The 13,847-nt window shown below is 39.3% G+C and overlaps 1 protein-coding gene across 2 annotated transcripts in view; it reads right to left on the bottom strand.

Moving 5' to 3' along the window:
- FARP1 (FERM, ARH/RhoGEF and pleckstrin domain protein 1) overlaps positions 1-13,847 on the bottom strand; it is a 200,411-nt gene that overhangs the window by 64,649 nt on the left and 121,915 nt on the right. For both annotated transcript variants that reach the window (XM_050332701.1, XM_050332702.1), the window contains exon 3: positions 3,019-3,123. In XM_050332701.1, the coding sequence (XP_050188658.1) occupies positions 3,019-3,123 (105 nt within the window). The remainder of the gene's footprint in view (positions 1-3,018; positions 3,124-13,847) is intronic.

Below are 13,847 nucleotides of genomic sequence, written 5' to 3'. Positions count from 1 at the left end.
CACTCTGACACTTCAATAACTTAAAACTGTTTTGTTTCAGAAAGATTGTATGTACATAATCTGCAACCAAGGTCAGGGACTTTGCCAGGTTTAGTTAGAAAAATGACATATCAAATATGAAATAGTCAATTTACAAGATTATGGGAGTAATGTATTGTACTTGACACCAAAAAAAAGATAAATCTCTCTTCTCCCCAGAGGGAGTTTATGATACAGCGTGAGCACACAAGTGCATCATTCCTCTCTTTACTTTCCCAGTCATCCTACAAGCAAGTTATAACATCCTTGGATAGACTGCTGGATACTACAAATGCACGTATTGAATGCATGTAGGGAGAAATGTGAGGCAAAACAAAGATGTTACCACTGTGACCCAACCCAAGCAATCAAAACTTACGCCATCACGCAACTCCCACACTATATCTAAACATTGTAAATCTGAGACTGGTTTATTAATGTGAGGACTCGATTAAGATTTATGTTTTCAATTTTCTCCAGAACTACAAAGGCTAGATTATTTATTTGTTAAACGAAGGCTGGCATTCCACAATGGTGACCAGATTTCAGCAGCTGGAGAATTGAGGCAGACATCAAGTGTGATGAAATTCTGTGAAACCCCAAGCTTGGCAACAGTGCCTCATTGCTCCTTGTCCCAGCAGGAAGTGCAGCCCTCAGACCCTCCACATTCATCTCCCATCTTCAGCAGATCTTGTCTGCTACATGGTATGCTTGAATGTGTACATTTGCCAGGCATCTTGACATACAACTGTGAATATGTCAGATAGGAGGTCTGGAGCCTTGTATGTTGAAATAAACACAGCTGAAATGTGAATATATGACTTGATGTACATATGATTACATTCAAACAAATACACTCTAAATATTTATTTTTCCTTTTACATTGCACTCTACATTGGAAAAGCAACTCATTCTGTTCAGATGATATGAAAGCAAAATAAGCACGTGTGTTTTATTTCTCAGACACACTGTTAACTGCAATTTTTTTTATTTGCAGGTCTACATTATGGCCATTGTGAAGCTTAGAAAATTTTAAATCCCACAGGAACATTCACCTCAACTGCATTATATAAACTGGTTACAATAATTTAAGTGTAAATAATACTCTCAAAGAGCTGTTCCACGTTGAAGTAACAATTCATAATCAAATCTTCTGGTTCAGAGTTTCTGTGAGTTGCTTTCAGATAGCTGAAGGCATTAGTTCCACTGAATCTCACCATTCTTGGGGCATAGCTGACTGGATATGGGCAAGGATTGTAGTATCTCCTAATTTTTCAGAAGTAAAGACTGGAACAATCAGGAAGAATGTGGACCGGTGCTCTCAGACATTTGGTCACTATTTTCTTTCGCAAGAGTAGGGGCCAGGTGAGTTACCCTGCTCAGAGCATGGAGCCATTTTCCTTCGGGTCAAACTGGCAATAGCCTTAGGGAGTTTTCTCCACCTTCCTCTTTGTCACAACCCTGTCTCCCTCACTGTGATTGTCTGGACATATTTCCAGCCAGTCAGTTCCTGCCACTGCAAGAGCCTCAGGCAGTGGCAGCATCTCGATCTCTCCTGTGTTCTGCCTCAAGCAAATCAACCATTCTGTTTTCACAAGACTGAAAAGTTAGTTTACTTGAGGTCTCTGAGCAAAACACAGAGGGTCATCCATTTAAAACTTAATGGCCTGTGAAGCAGAGCAGGTTGATCAAATGACCTTCTCTGTTTTCTAGAAAACTAAAAAGCAACCGTGTATACAATAAATGTTAGAATTTGGTTTGGTTTTACATACATACATCAGCAATGTCAGTATGACATTGTTAACATGGCCATGCAAACCCTCTGCTGTAATAGTACTGTACAGTTGCACTGTTCTGAAGAGTTATGTTAAGCTCTAAGGTTGCCTAAAGCATTAGCCAAAGATATTTGGCAGAATATTAAACTTTCTAGTAAACTGTATTTCATGTAATTCCAAGAGCAAACTGTGAAGCAGATCACTTCTTAAGATTAATATCCATTTTTAAAAATTTCCTATTTTAATTATAGTTAACCTAAAACACTATGACCACTAGTGTTCAGTTCTAATGTGTGTTGTCTAGTGTCTATGCCTGTACTAAACCATGACAGACAAGAGACTGCTACAGTTTATTTCATTAAGAAATATTGCTCCTTATGCATATCTTATCTAAATGGACAGAGAACAGATTTTTTTTTTCTAATTGCCTAAACTCATCTCCTTCTACATCAGCCAGGCTACAGGTGCAAAATCCACCCAACAGGTATGAAATTCAATGTACATCAGAATGTACTGGTAAAGCAATTCAGACAACTAGCACACATGCCAGCAGGTTACACAGTAAGGCTAAAGTAAAGCAAACTTCAAAAAAAAAAGTCATTAAAGGCTAAGAATCATTAGCCTTTGGCTTTCTCTGCTACATGATACTGTTAGTGCAATGCCTGAATGTTGCCAGCAGCTGATCTCCAGAGTCCAGAGTGTCAGGACCAGGACACCTGACTGTGCCACACAGCTCCCAAGATAAAACTTCCATCAATTTCTTTGGGGTTTTTGGTTTTTCTTTCCTTTTTATTAACCTTGTTATATTTTATCTATCCCTTTCTTGCCCCAAAATGTTTTTCATGAACTCTGTCACAATCATTGCAACTTCTCTGTCAGTGGAGAAAGATTATTTCTGCACTCCAAATCAAGCAGGACTGTAAAATCAAGAGCTGAGGCTTGCAACAGTTCAGCCTTTGGCTTCTCCACAGCAACTTATAAAAACAAAATGCTTTCCAAACTTGTGCCTGAATTGGCTGTTATTTTTAACACAGATGAAATCTGACAGGAGCAATAAGGTTTTAAAAACATTTCTTCAACTCCAGTAGGCAAGAGCTTTTTTTTTTTTAAATCCTTTTCCTTTTGGAGATTGAGGATTAAGTTTTTCTTTCAAGTAACGAACAGAAGGAGAGAATACAGTGTGTATGTAGATGAAAACCATATGAAAATTAATCCATTTACATACCATCATCTTTTTATTATCTGGAAATTCAAGGCCAAAATAGTCGCCTTCAACAAGGTTCAGGTGGTTGCAAACAGCATCATGCAAGGCTTTCCCTGGAGCTCTTTGCTGTAAGAAGAGAACAAAGCCTAGGGTTACAAAGACGCTTTAAATTAGTGGAAGAAAAATTATTATGCTAAGAAATTATTCAGCACACAACACTGCCAAAACTGTTTACAAAATCAGTGGATATTACAGTCATACCCACAAGGCAGTTGACAATAATTACACTAGTATTAAAGCTACAGAATATATCCATCCATCCCTGGATGGCAGTTCTGAATCCATCTTTAGTGTATTTTTATTTTTTGAGGGAAAAATACCTCAGAGTATTTTTAGAGTAGAAGAGGTAGAGGAGAGGGACTTGAGATATAGTTCTCTTATGTCTGCCAGGGCTAATTTCTACTGTGAATTTTGCAAGATAGCTTTTTCATCCCATGTCCCTTCAAACCATGTCAGCTGGTGCTGTGTACATCTGTGTACAACATAATGAACCCAGAACGTCCACTGACAGGCCTGACATACAAAACATGAGGGACTGAGGGGTTGCTGGATGGCTCTTGATATGCAACAGACTCAAGTCCTGGGTTCTGACTTCATATGGGCTTATCCCAGGCCTCCTGCTGTGAGGCACTGAGGCTGGTTCAGGGCTGTCTGTTACCCTGATGGGGCTGGTGAGTAATTTGGAGGATTCAAGAGTAAGTGTTTCCCTCCAAACGCTGAAAGCCTTCCCTCTATAAAGAACAGATGTTCTAGCCCAATATTAGCTTCCAGAGCCTCTGCTCTGCTGATTGTAAGAATTCTTTTCATCAGCCCATCTGTTAAATCCACACCTTCAGAAAATACTGTAAATTACAGCTCACCATCAAGTGTTCTGCGAAAAATAGTGTCTGTATAAAAAGGCCAATCACTGAAATAAAATATTTTTGTTCCTTGGACAAATGCACCTATTTTAACTCAAGAGGCCCTGAAACACTGATCTACACTCACTTCAGAACAAATAATAACCCATTAAATTGCACAAACCTCACTGTTAAAAGAGACTAATCATACCCTGGGCAAGTGCCCTTGCACTCCACCTACACACTGGCCACTTCCCTTTCAGCCCAGTAAAAAAGTACTAGAGCAAAACAGAACAGCAGTAACCAAGCTAAGAAAAGAAAACCATTAAAGGTAGACTAGCTGACCTGTCTCAAACCTGAGTCTGAGCCAAAGTCTGGGCATCTCAGGCAGTGGCCATACCAACAGCCTACTTGCAAATAGGAAGCTGCTCAGTCCCACCCCATCCCAGATGTATCACTATGCAGTTTGCTCTCTGTTTTACTGGGATACCAAAAAATTAATGGGCTTTTTTTTCCCCACCTAGGATAATACTTGCTTTTCAACCACAATCTGAAATACAAAGTATCTTTTCAAAGGTAATTTATCTAACATTTTCTAATATGAGTTGTGAACAGTAAATACCCAGTAGTGAGGCTTACACCAGAGAAACTAAAACAATGACATTTTTCTACAGGAAAGATATATGTGCCACCACAGCAGCACTGTCACCCTGGTGATGCAGGACACAATGACCGAACCCTTCAATGCTGGCTGGTTTCAAAAGTCTGAAGAGAAGAGCCAAGCTCAATTCTCCAAGAACTTGCTGAGCAGGTTTTTGCCCAACATACTCCCAGTGCCTCTAACAGACCTATACCATCAGGAAACAATGATCACTCCAATTATTTTATTAACTGTTTGTTAGTGTTTGCTGTAGCAAAAATTATATTCATGAATACTGTCAGAAAACACATCAAGAGCAATTGCAGATAAAAGTACTTATTTTTTTAAAGCATTCACCATAACCTTGCAGTAAACAAAATAATTCATACCAAAATGCCAAGAGGATATGAAGAACCCAAGGGAGAAAAAAAAAAAAAAAAGACATCTGTTTTTTTAGACAGAGCACTTTTGATCTGACACAATGCCATCCAAATTAATATCAAGTAGAAGTATATTTGAATACACTCACTTCACATTTTCCAACTTCATTAAACCAAAAGCAGCCTCAGTGTCCACCACCCAGCCTGCACAGACCATTGTGCCTTGTATGTCAGTTCTAACAGAAAGCTTCCCATATTTTCCACTCCATCTACCACTGTACACAAGCACAAATAAACATACATTGCCTCTTACTGAAAGAGCTTCCTGGTAACTGCATTTCTTTGGAGGGAGGCAACAGAATAATATTAAAGACATTAGACTGAATGTAATAATGATGTCGTTTTACTGCTCTGAAAACATGCCTAAAAGTGATTTAGAAGCAACTACTGCTTCTAGACTAGTCTCAGGTCTTCAGAGTTTGGCTGGGGCTGCTAGAAAGAGGAAGGACATGTTTGTCAGTCACTCTCAAGCAAGCAACTTTCTTACTTGTGCACAACCAGAAAAACAGAAATATGCCTGTGCATATGTATGTGCATGATGGATTCCCGTCTGACAAAGACCAAATTTCATCATTCCTCCCAGGGAAAATAAAGTGTCTCTGGTTGCATGGGGATTTTTGATCAATAGAAAAATGCAGAGAGGGCACCTGTGTTACTGCACTGCCTAAGGTTAGCTGAGGAGAGCACACCTGTCTGATCTCAGACCATGAGTTAAAGCATCTGATTAAAACCTTCTGAGTGTTTCCATAAAGTTGTTTTTTTCTTAGAGGCATTTAGACAATGGAACAACGGTCTTGTAGTGTTTATGTCACTTGGCATTTTCTCTGGAGTATGGCTCAATAATATGAAATGCTTCTTACTCTAATATTTGTAAATATTACTACTCTAAACTCATCTTAGCTTTGATCAGTCTACCTCAAAATAAAATCTGACAGTTCTCTCAAAGGAAATGCTGTGCATATAACATCTGATGAGATTTAGAGCCTGATGAAACTCCAGTCTTGCAGGACCAGAAAGAGAAATACAACATCCACAACAGCAGGAACTCACAAGGTTTCAAAGAGATGGTGCAGTTCCATGACATCTCTACTAAAAAATTTAAACACAATAAATTAAAAGTTCAGTCCACTGGGTATGGAAGCAAACCAGGAGTCATTCAGGGCACCGCAAACACGAGCTGACAGAAGAAGCATTCAGGAATGAGTGTGCCATACCAATGACATCATCTGTAGTACAGAGTTGTGCCTGACTTGAACGAGCCCCATGAGAAAATACAAATTTCCACAGGATTTGGAAGGCATTTTCCAGCCATCAAGTGTGGCCCTGCTGCCATGCCTCAGACAGCAAGTTCTAGGCAAGCTTCGTTGGTTTCTGTCCCACAGCCCTGTGGCTTTATGGCTGCATAAGGCAGAGCTTGGCTGCTTTCCCTGCCCCATGCCAACACCTGGTTGATCCACAGGGGCCCACGAATCCCCTAAAACAGCCATGCATGCATGTCAGGTTGCAGGGTGGGGAAAGGCTTTACTACAGCCTATGCTACAGAAGAGCCTTTCCCTGCTACAGTGAGAAAGCCCAAGACCATTACACAGCCATCACAAAAGTTTCATACACTTGAACGAGGGAAGCTCACTGGTGTTGCCAAATATGGAGGACATGGGAAAAGAGAGCCAGGAAACCTATCTCCTGCTCTTCTTGTGCATCATCGATTGAGAGCTCACAACAGGGAGAGAAAGAACTCGCACAAAGGTGAAGATCAAAGAAGTATGAAGTATGCAAGTGGGAAATTGACATGGAAGTATGGAAACAATGAAGGCTGGTGGCAAGACTATACCTCCAGACCACTTGTCACCACAGATTCCACACTGTAAGGTAGTGAGCCAAAGAAAACAAGAGAGCATGGTGGAACACACCTGGGGGAAGGTCACATGCAACACACAAGAGCTGGGAAACAGCTGCAGCTGGTGGCAGTCCCCTGCTCCTGTTTTTGTTGACAGCCAGACTCCTGTATAATCAATGGAAAAATATTGCAGCTCCTTGTACTGATCAGCCTTGTATCAGATCAGCCTGACTGCCAAATTATTTTTATACTCCAATTTAACAATTGCACAGAAATGATCGTGAAAACTCCATCCAGTATTTTCATTACTATTTCTGAAGCCACACACAGTTGTAATCAATACTAAAAATAACAATGTTCTTTATTACTTAACTTTTCTCTCAGTTATTCAAAGCTGCTAAAAATTATATATGTATCTACAGATTTGAAAGGAAAGAAAACCTGTCAACAAGTGTTCATGATAAGCAAATAGTATAAAAATAACCTCAAAGATAAGATTGAGCAACAGGGTTCTTAAACAAATAACCCTGTCAGAAATTTATACTACAAAGAAGGCTTGAAAACTACTCACAAGAGAACAATGCTGTCAGCATCTGAAGGCAAATTTTGTATTTTAAACAGTTCTCCTTTCTGATGTAAAATGGAATGCATAATCCATATTTAGCAAAAGTCTATTTCCTGAAAGGTGGGATTAAAGCAAGAAGCACTGGTCTGAGCATTGTTGCTCTGGACCTAATACTGCCAAGACACATTCTCTGCCCTTCTCCTCTCTTCCCTTTCAAAGTGCCTGTGTTAATCCCATAGGAAGGATTAGATAACTATAAAAATAGCATTAGACCTTAAAGATAGCTCTTACACCTGGTCTTACCAGTTTATACCTTGCTGTTCATCTCGGACTGGGTAGCTGAAAAGTGTTGGAAGAAGTATGATTCATCACTCCTACATACCAGGCCAAAGAACAGCGGAGAAGTGACACCTTTAAACGCATCAGTCACATACTCCCACCACTACTTTTAAATAGGCAAATCCCCACTCTGTACCTGCAGATGCCAGGTATGCATCCCATTTGAGGAGAAGAAGCAGACTTTTATGATAACCTAGAGGCATCTCATTCCTTATAAGATATTTTTCGTTTGAATGTAGTTGAAGGCTCCACTCCTGGCACATATCCCACATGCTTTTGCACAGACTGTGCACATACCATCAAAGGGCGGATTGAGGCCAAATGCAGTAACAGAATAAGTCTCTTATACTGCCTTAAAAACAGGCAATTGATCATCTGCTGTGTGTGTACAATAAGACTATTTAGTGTTCTTTTCTTTCAAGATTTTAGTGGGCTGCTTTACTACTTTACACTCACCACATAAGCTGTATTCCCTTAATGCCAGTGCTTGCCTTCCACCTTCTCTGATGTTCACTTTTACCCTTCCACCAGTTTCGTTGGTGGTGACACCTTTTCTTAAACAGTGTGATTGTAAGATATGGTGCTTTTTACTTTAGGTGTGTTTTACTCCAAATACCTACCTTAAAAAAAAAAAATGCAGCAAGGTTACACTTCCCTTCCTCTCCCCCCCATCTATCAACTATGACAAACAAGATGACTTCAACAATGACTATTTTAGGAATTCGACTGCTAACCAAAAATCAACACGCCAAATAATTACCAAGGCAAAAATACAAAGAGAAGGATTTTAATAACCACAATTTCCATTTCTAGCATGGTCTCCAAAGAAACTTGCAGTTCTCCACATTTGAATATACACAGATTTGTTATTGTAACCATGCTCTTGAATTTCTGATCATGACAAAGTGGCTTATGTCAAAATATTTTCTAAAATAGGCAGAAGCAGAAGGGTTGCTCTTACTAAAATTTAAAGTCTCTTCCAATGCCCCCAAATCAACTTTATTAGAGATAGCCAACAGCAAAATTCAGGTGAACATTAAATACCAAATAATCCTCTTTAATAGTTAAATAATGTTGAAGGAAAAAGAAAAATACTACTAGGAAAGCTAATGCAAAGTTTTAAGATGAGGCTGTTTTCAGCATTGCTTGGTTAAGCTTTTTCTTGCAGCAGGGTGAGACTAATACAAAATTCAGCAACAGTAAATCCTCAGGTAGCTGTACAGTTCCCTAATTACAGTACAGTAAAGCTACTGGAATGGGAGGCTCTGCTTGGTCTCCTTTCACTTGGCTCATAAAATCACAGTTTTAAATCTTAATGGGCAAATACCACCCACACTGCATTATATATGCCACTTTAATGTGCATGTGACAAAACAAAAATGGAGAAGAGGTGGGCTGGGCACCTTCAGAACTGAGTCTTTCACACCACAGACCAACCTGTAATCTTCATGTGTAATGATCAAATAATTTGATTTCTTTGCAGTTCTTACAAATGCAAATGATATTAATACTGATTTTATTTCCCATTTTTCAATTACTTTAATTTCTAGTTGGCAAGGAGATTGTTACTGCATAACCAGCAGCAAACACCACAAAACAAGTAGAGGTCTTTGTAGAGAGGAAGAAAGGGGAAGAAAGAGGCAGATTCTTGGAGCTTGGAGAACTTCCTCCTCAGGTAGCTGTAGGGAAAAATCCCACGGAATTTATGTCACACATCCATCCCACTCTCATCAATACCAAAGGAAAAGTGAAACTTCTCACCAGCTAAACACTACAAACCATGCTGAGCAAAAACATTCAGCCTTTGGTCACTTTAGTCTAAGTACACATCTGTTTACTACAAAATGTTATTCATGGTGAAAAGCATTAACAAAGTACTTCATGATTAGTTTCCTGGTTCACTGGCTCCTGTAGCTGTAATTTACAGTATTTTAACTAGCTGACTTTCAGTTAAAAAGTACAACTGACCTTGTATTAACTTTTCTGTACTGATTTAAAAACCACTACATTTCCCACATATGCACCTAAAATTTGCTTTATCAACTTAAAAGGGGTGCTCTGATCCCCTCTGCTTATGAATTCAGCTGGAAAACTTCATTGTCTACCTAACAATCCTCTAAGAAATTGTTCCAATTGGGACAACACGTCTTCACATGAAATGTGAATGCTGATCTCGCTAATGCCAAAAAATCCTAACCTCAAAAAATATCAAACTGCAAAAATAGGTCTCTGCACAATTAGTCCTGCTGAAAAAAAAAAAAGAAAGAAACCTTGTTTCTTGTAGTACAACCATTACTGCTAAGTTCCTTCAGATAGGCATAAAACATTTGTGGGAAATCAGTAGTGGCAGAGTGAGTCTCTTAAGTAACTGTTTAAGTCTGCAAAATTTCACACACCAACCATTCAGTTCTTGGAGACTTCCAGTGGGAGACTCTTGGCAGCACCATTGTTACTAAACCAAAATTACTTTCCTTGAACATCATTAAAATGCACAGTGGACAAGAAAAATGAGGCATTAAAAGAACAATCAGAAAACTTACTAAAAATATGTCATCTCCCTCCCTAAATTATCTCTGGTAAATGCTGAGTCATCTCTTCCTAATTTTGCTAGCAAAACTGAAAAGTAATTTGTGGCAGTTCTTTATTCCCTTAGCAAGGCAAACATTTACTGCTGGAAGTGACTATTTTCATTTCTGAAGAGTATCATCCACACAATGTATTCCAGCTTCAGAGCCTTGACACTGAACGGTGATGACTTGCAAAAACCAGAACCAGCCTGACACAAATTTCAGATCTTGGAGTGAGTTGCAGGGCAGATGCATTTCACAGTTCTTTCCTCACCATCTGAAACAAGCTACTTCACAATTCAGCATGTAAGAAAAATGGAAGGCAACAATACTTTTGTGCTGCATGGCTTTTGTAAAACCAGGTGCACACTAAAAATGCTTCTCCAAAAAGCTGTCTTGTCCAAAGGGGCAAGAAGGGCAGAAGTCACACCAAAGCCATTCCAGCTATGACAGTAAAACCCTTAGTAAAGAGCTAGGGATGGCAGCAGGCGCCTCTCTGACAAAGATTAACTCTGAATTATCTATGTTTAATTCACAGTCATGGGGTGTAACTGGGCAGATGTCTCCATCTGGCATGAGCTGCACCTCCACCACATGGCTCTGCCCAGAAGGATGTGCTTGATGGCTACAGGCAGAGTGTCCTGCAGCGTAAGGATGCCCGCAGCACAAGCTCAGCATGTGCACTGCGGGCACTGGCTTTGGAAAACACACCACAAGATTTGTTTTCAGAAACTAGATGGGAGTTTGATGTGAAGCTGATAGAACCTCATTTTTCAGAATGTTTTCCTTATGGAAAGGTGTTTTACTAAAGCTCAACTATGGAACCAAGCATATACCTGTCAAATAAATATTGATATTACTTTCTCTCCCTGGGAGGAAAAAACTGAATGAGTTTAACCCCCGGCCTTGGCGCTATTTAGTGGCACACTGTGCTCCTTGTTTCTTGGGAAGAGTTGCAACTGAGGCTCAGAACACTCATTAAAAATACCTCAGATTGAATTTCATAGCCCACAACTTTTGAAAAGGAATATAATGGCACCATTCAGTGCTTTCAGAGTAACTCAGCAGCATAGCAGCCAGCACGTAATTTGGGATAGAAACCCCAATCTCTGTGATACCCCTCACCCCTTGCCTCCCATTTTACCACTCCTCTCTCTGTTTCAAGCCAAAAATCATTTAACCAGCTTCTCAGGTTTTCTTCTTTTAACATTAAGTAGTGCTTGAAATGAAAATAAAATCATTCTGTTATTCAGATCACTTTCTTCTCTGTTTTATTTTCTTTGCTTGCTCATTTTTCATCATTTTCTTTACCATAAGCAAACACTTTACTAGAACGAAGGAGTAGGCAATTTTAAGTCACAACATGTGAAAACAGAACCCTTATATACAGGCTGGAAACATGAGAATATGGAGTGTTATGAGTATATGTGAGTCATTAACTATAAAACCAAATTGAGATATGCAAAGTGGCATTTACTATTTTTATTTGGATGCATTTTAGTTCAGCTATGATTCTGCTAAAATCACTTGAAGAAAATAGTTCTTTTAAATGCAAGAAGTCCAAGATAGGGAAAAACTCCACAATAAACCCCAACAAAAAATGAGAAATGTTCAGGCAAAATATTAAACCCTAAATCTAAACTAAAACCAAATGTAACAGGAAAAAGGTTCTGCATCACTCTAGACATTATTATCAATCTCAGCAAGAGCTCACACTATCCAGGATTGTACATATTTTACTTATTACTTTACCAGGGGCAGGAAAGCACATTTTAACAATAGGAAACAGGACTTTTCAGGAAGGACACCCCTAGAGGAAGCCTTCAGGCTGTGGATGCTGCTAACCTGTAATGTACTCATGTTACACCCTAACTCTTGTTTTCAGCCAGGCCACTGGTTTATTTGAATCTAATGCTCTGACAGCCAAAATGCAAGGCAGGGTAAGGAAGACAACCTTGCATGCAGTGTAAATTAAGAATTTCTGTAGGACCCACCTTCTCTTGGCCTGTCTTGCAAAACTGATGTGGACTGTGTAAACAAAAGCTTGGCTGCAGCGTCTTAAAATTACTCCTGACTGGGCATAGAGTAATTCTGTATTTATGTGTGAAACTGAAACAAAGATAGTCCGAGTTCATTCCTAACAAGCAAACTTCATACCAAAAAAATGTGTCCATGGAAGCAAAACTTCCAAGTGCAAAACATAAGTTTTAAAAATTACCTCTTCTTTAATTACCTGAAAGGCAGAAGATTTGAGTCGTTTCTTTAGCACTCAAGATTCCAATACACAAGAGTTTCTTGTCTGGTTATGTAAGATCTGTCACCAACCTGACAGAGGGATGTATAGGAAATGTATTCAGCATTTCTCTAAGCAGCCTCAAAAGACCTTAAAACTGAGTATACTGGGACTTTGATCTGTCTTTTAAACATGCAATTTAAACACAGCAGAAACAATGAAACTGTCTATACTCTTCAGGAATTTGCAAAGGGAAGGTACAAAGGTCTGTGTTTTGTGCATCACTGAAAAGTACTACCTTTCGTGGGACACAAACTAGAGTGGAAAGAAGAGTTAGGGGAATTGGTGTACTAAGTGTTACAGTAATGACTGCTTCTTGCAGCAGATTTCAGAGGCACCTTGTAATGATGTAGTCAAGTCATATTATGAAGGAAAGATAAAAAATAACTACCTCTCTTTTTAATACAACCCCACAGTTTTCAGAAAGATCCTTAAGAGCTTTTCTGCTCCTGTCTCCTAACACAGCAGACACTTCAAAAAAATCTATCCATGAGTCATCTCAGGTATCTGAAAGATGAAAAAGCCTCTGGATTGTAGCAATCTGATGAATGGTTACATTAGCAAACAACACATAACTGTAGCCATCATAAGGGAGCACAAATGGAGCGATGCTGTTGTGCACTGCAGAAACAGTGGCTTTGCCTCCAGTCACTTCAAAATCCAAAGTTGCTGGGACTGACCTGTATGTTGAACCTAGCATCAAACTGCAAAGCAGCACAGACAGAGCAGAGACCTGCTTATACATTTGTGGCAAAGCAGGGAAAGAAGAGATTCGTGCTTGTATCTGTGGGGCAAGAGAAGGTGAAGAGGGAAGAAAGGCCAGCAGGATTTCTTAGCTGGACATGATATTGTCTGTTAACAGCATGTGGTCTGAGCTGGGCAGAAAGCCTTTCTTTAATCTCCAGAGTGCTTCCTCATGACTGTGAGCAAGGTTTTACTCTTAACTGTGTTGAACATGGGATATTCAACTTTCATTCTATTTTCTATTTCCCACTGCTTCTGCATGTGTATGTGTATATATATGTCTGTGTACCCTACAGAATTGCCTGTGCCTGCAGTTAACGTGGAATACTTCAGAGACAATAACTTACACCCTTCTGCTTCATGGTTCACTTAACCATGCAAAATGTTCATACTAAGAAGATTCCTAAGAGATCTGCTTTCTGTCACTCAGATAGAAGACTCAAATATCAAAGGAAAGCATCACCATGGTACTATGACGAGTACATTAACATAGTCTCTGAAACACAACTTTTATGGCTTCTATTCT

The sequence above is a fragment of the Myiozetetes cayanensis genome, unplaced genomic scaffold, assembly GCF_022539395.1.
Source record: "Myiozetetes cayanensis isolate MyiCay16 unplaced genomic scaffold, myiCay2020 scf5-8, whole genome shotgun sequence".
Classification (NCBI taxonomy): Eukaryota; Metazoa; Chordata; class Aves; order Passeriformes; family Tyrannidae; genus Myiozetetes; species Myiozetetes cayanensis.
Note: the sequence above shows the minus strand (reverse complement) of the source record. Positions and strands in the feature narration are given on the sequence as shown.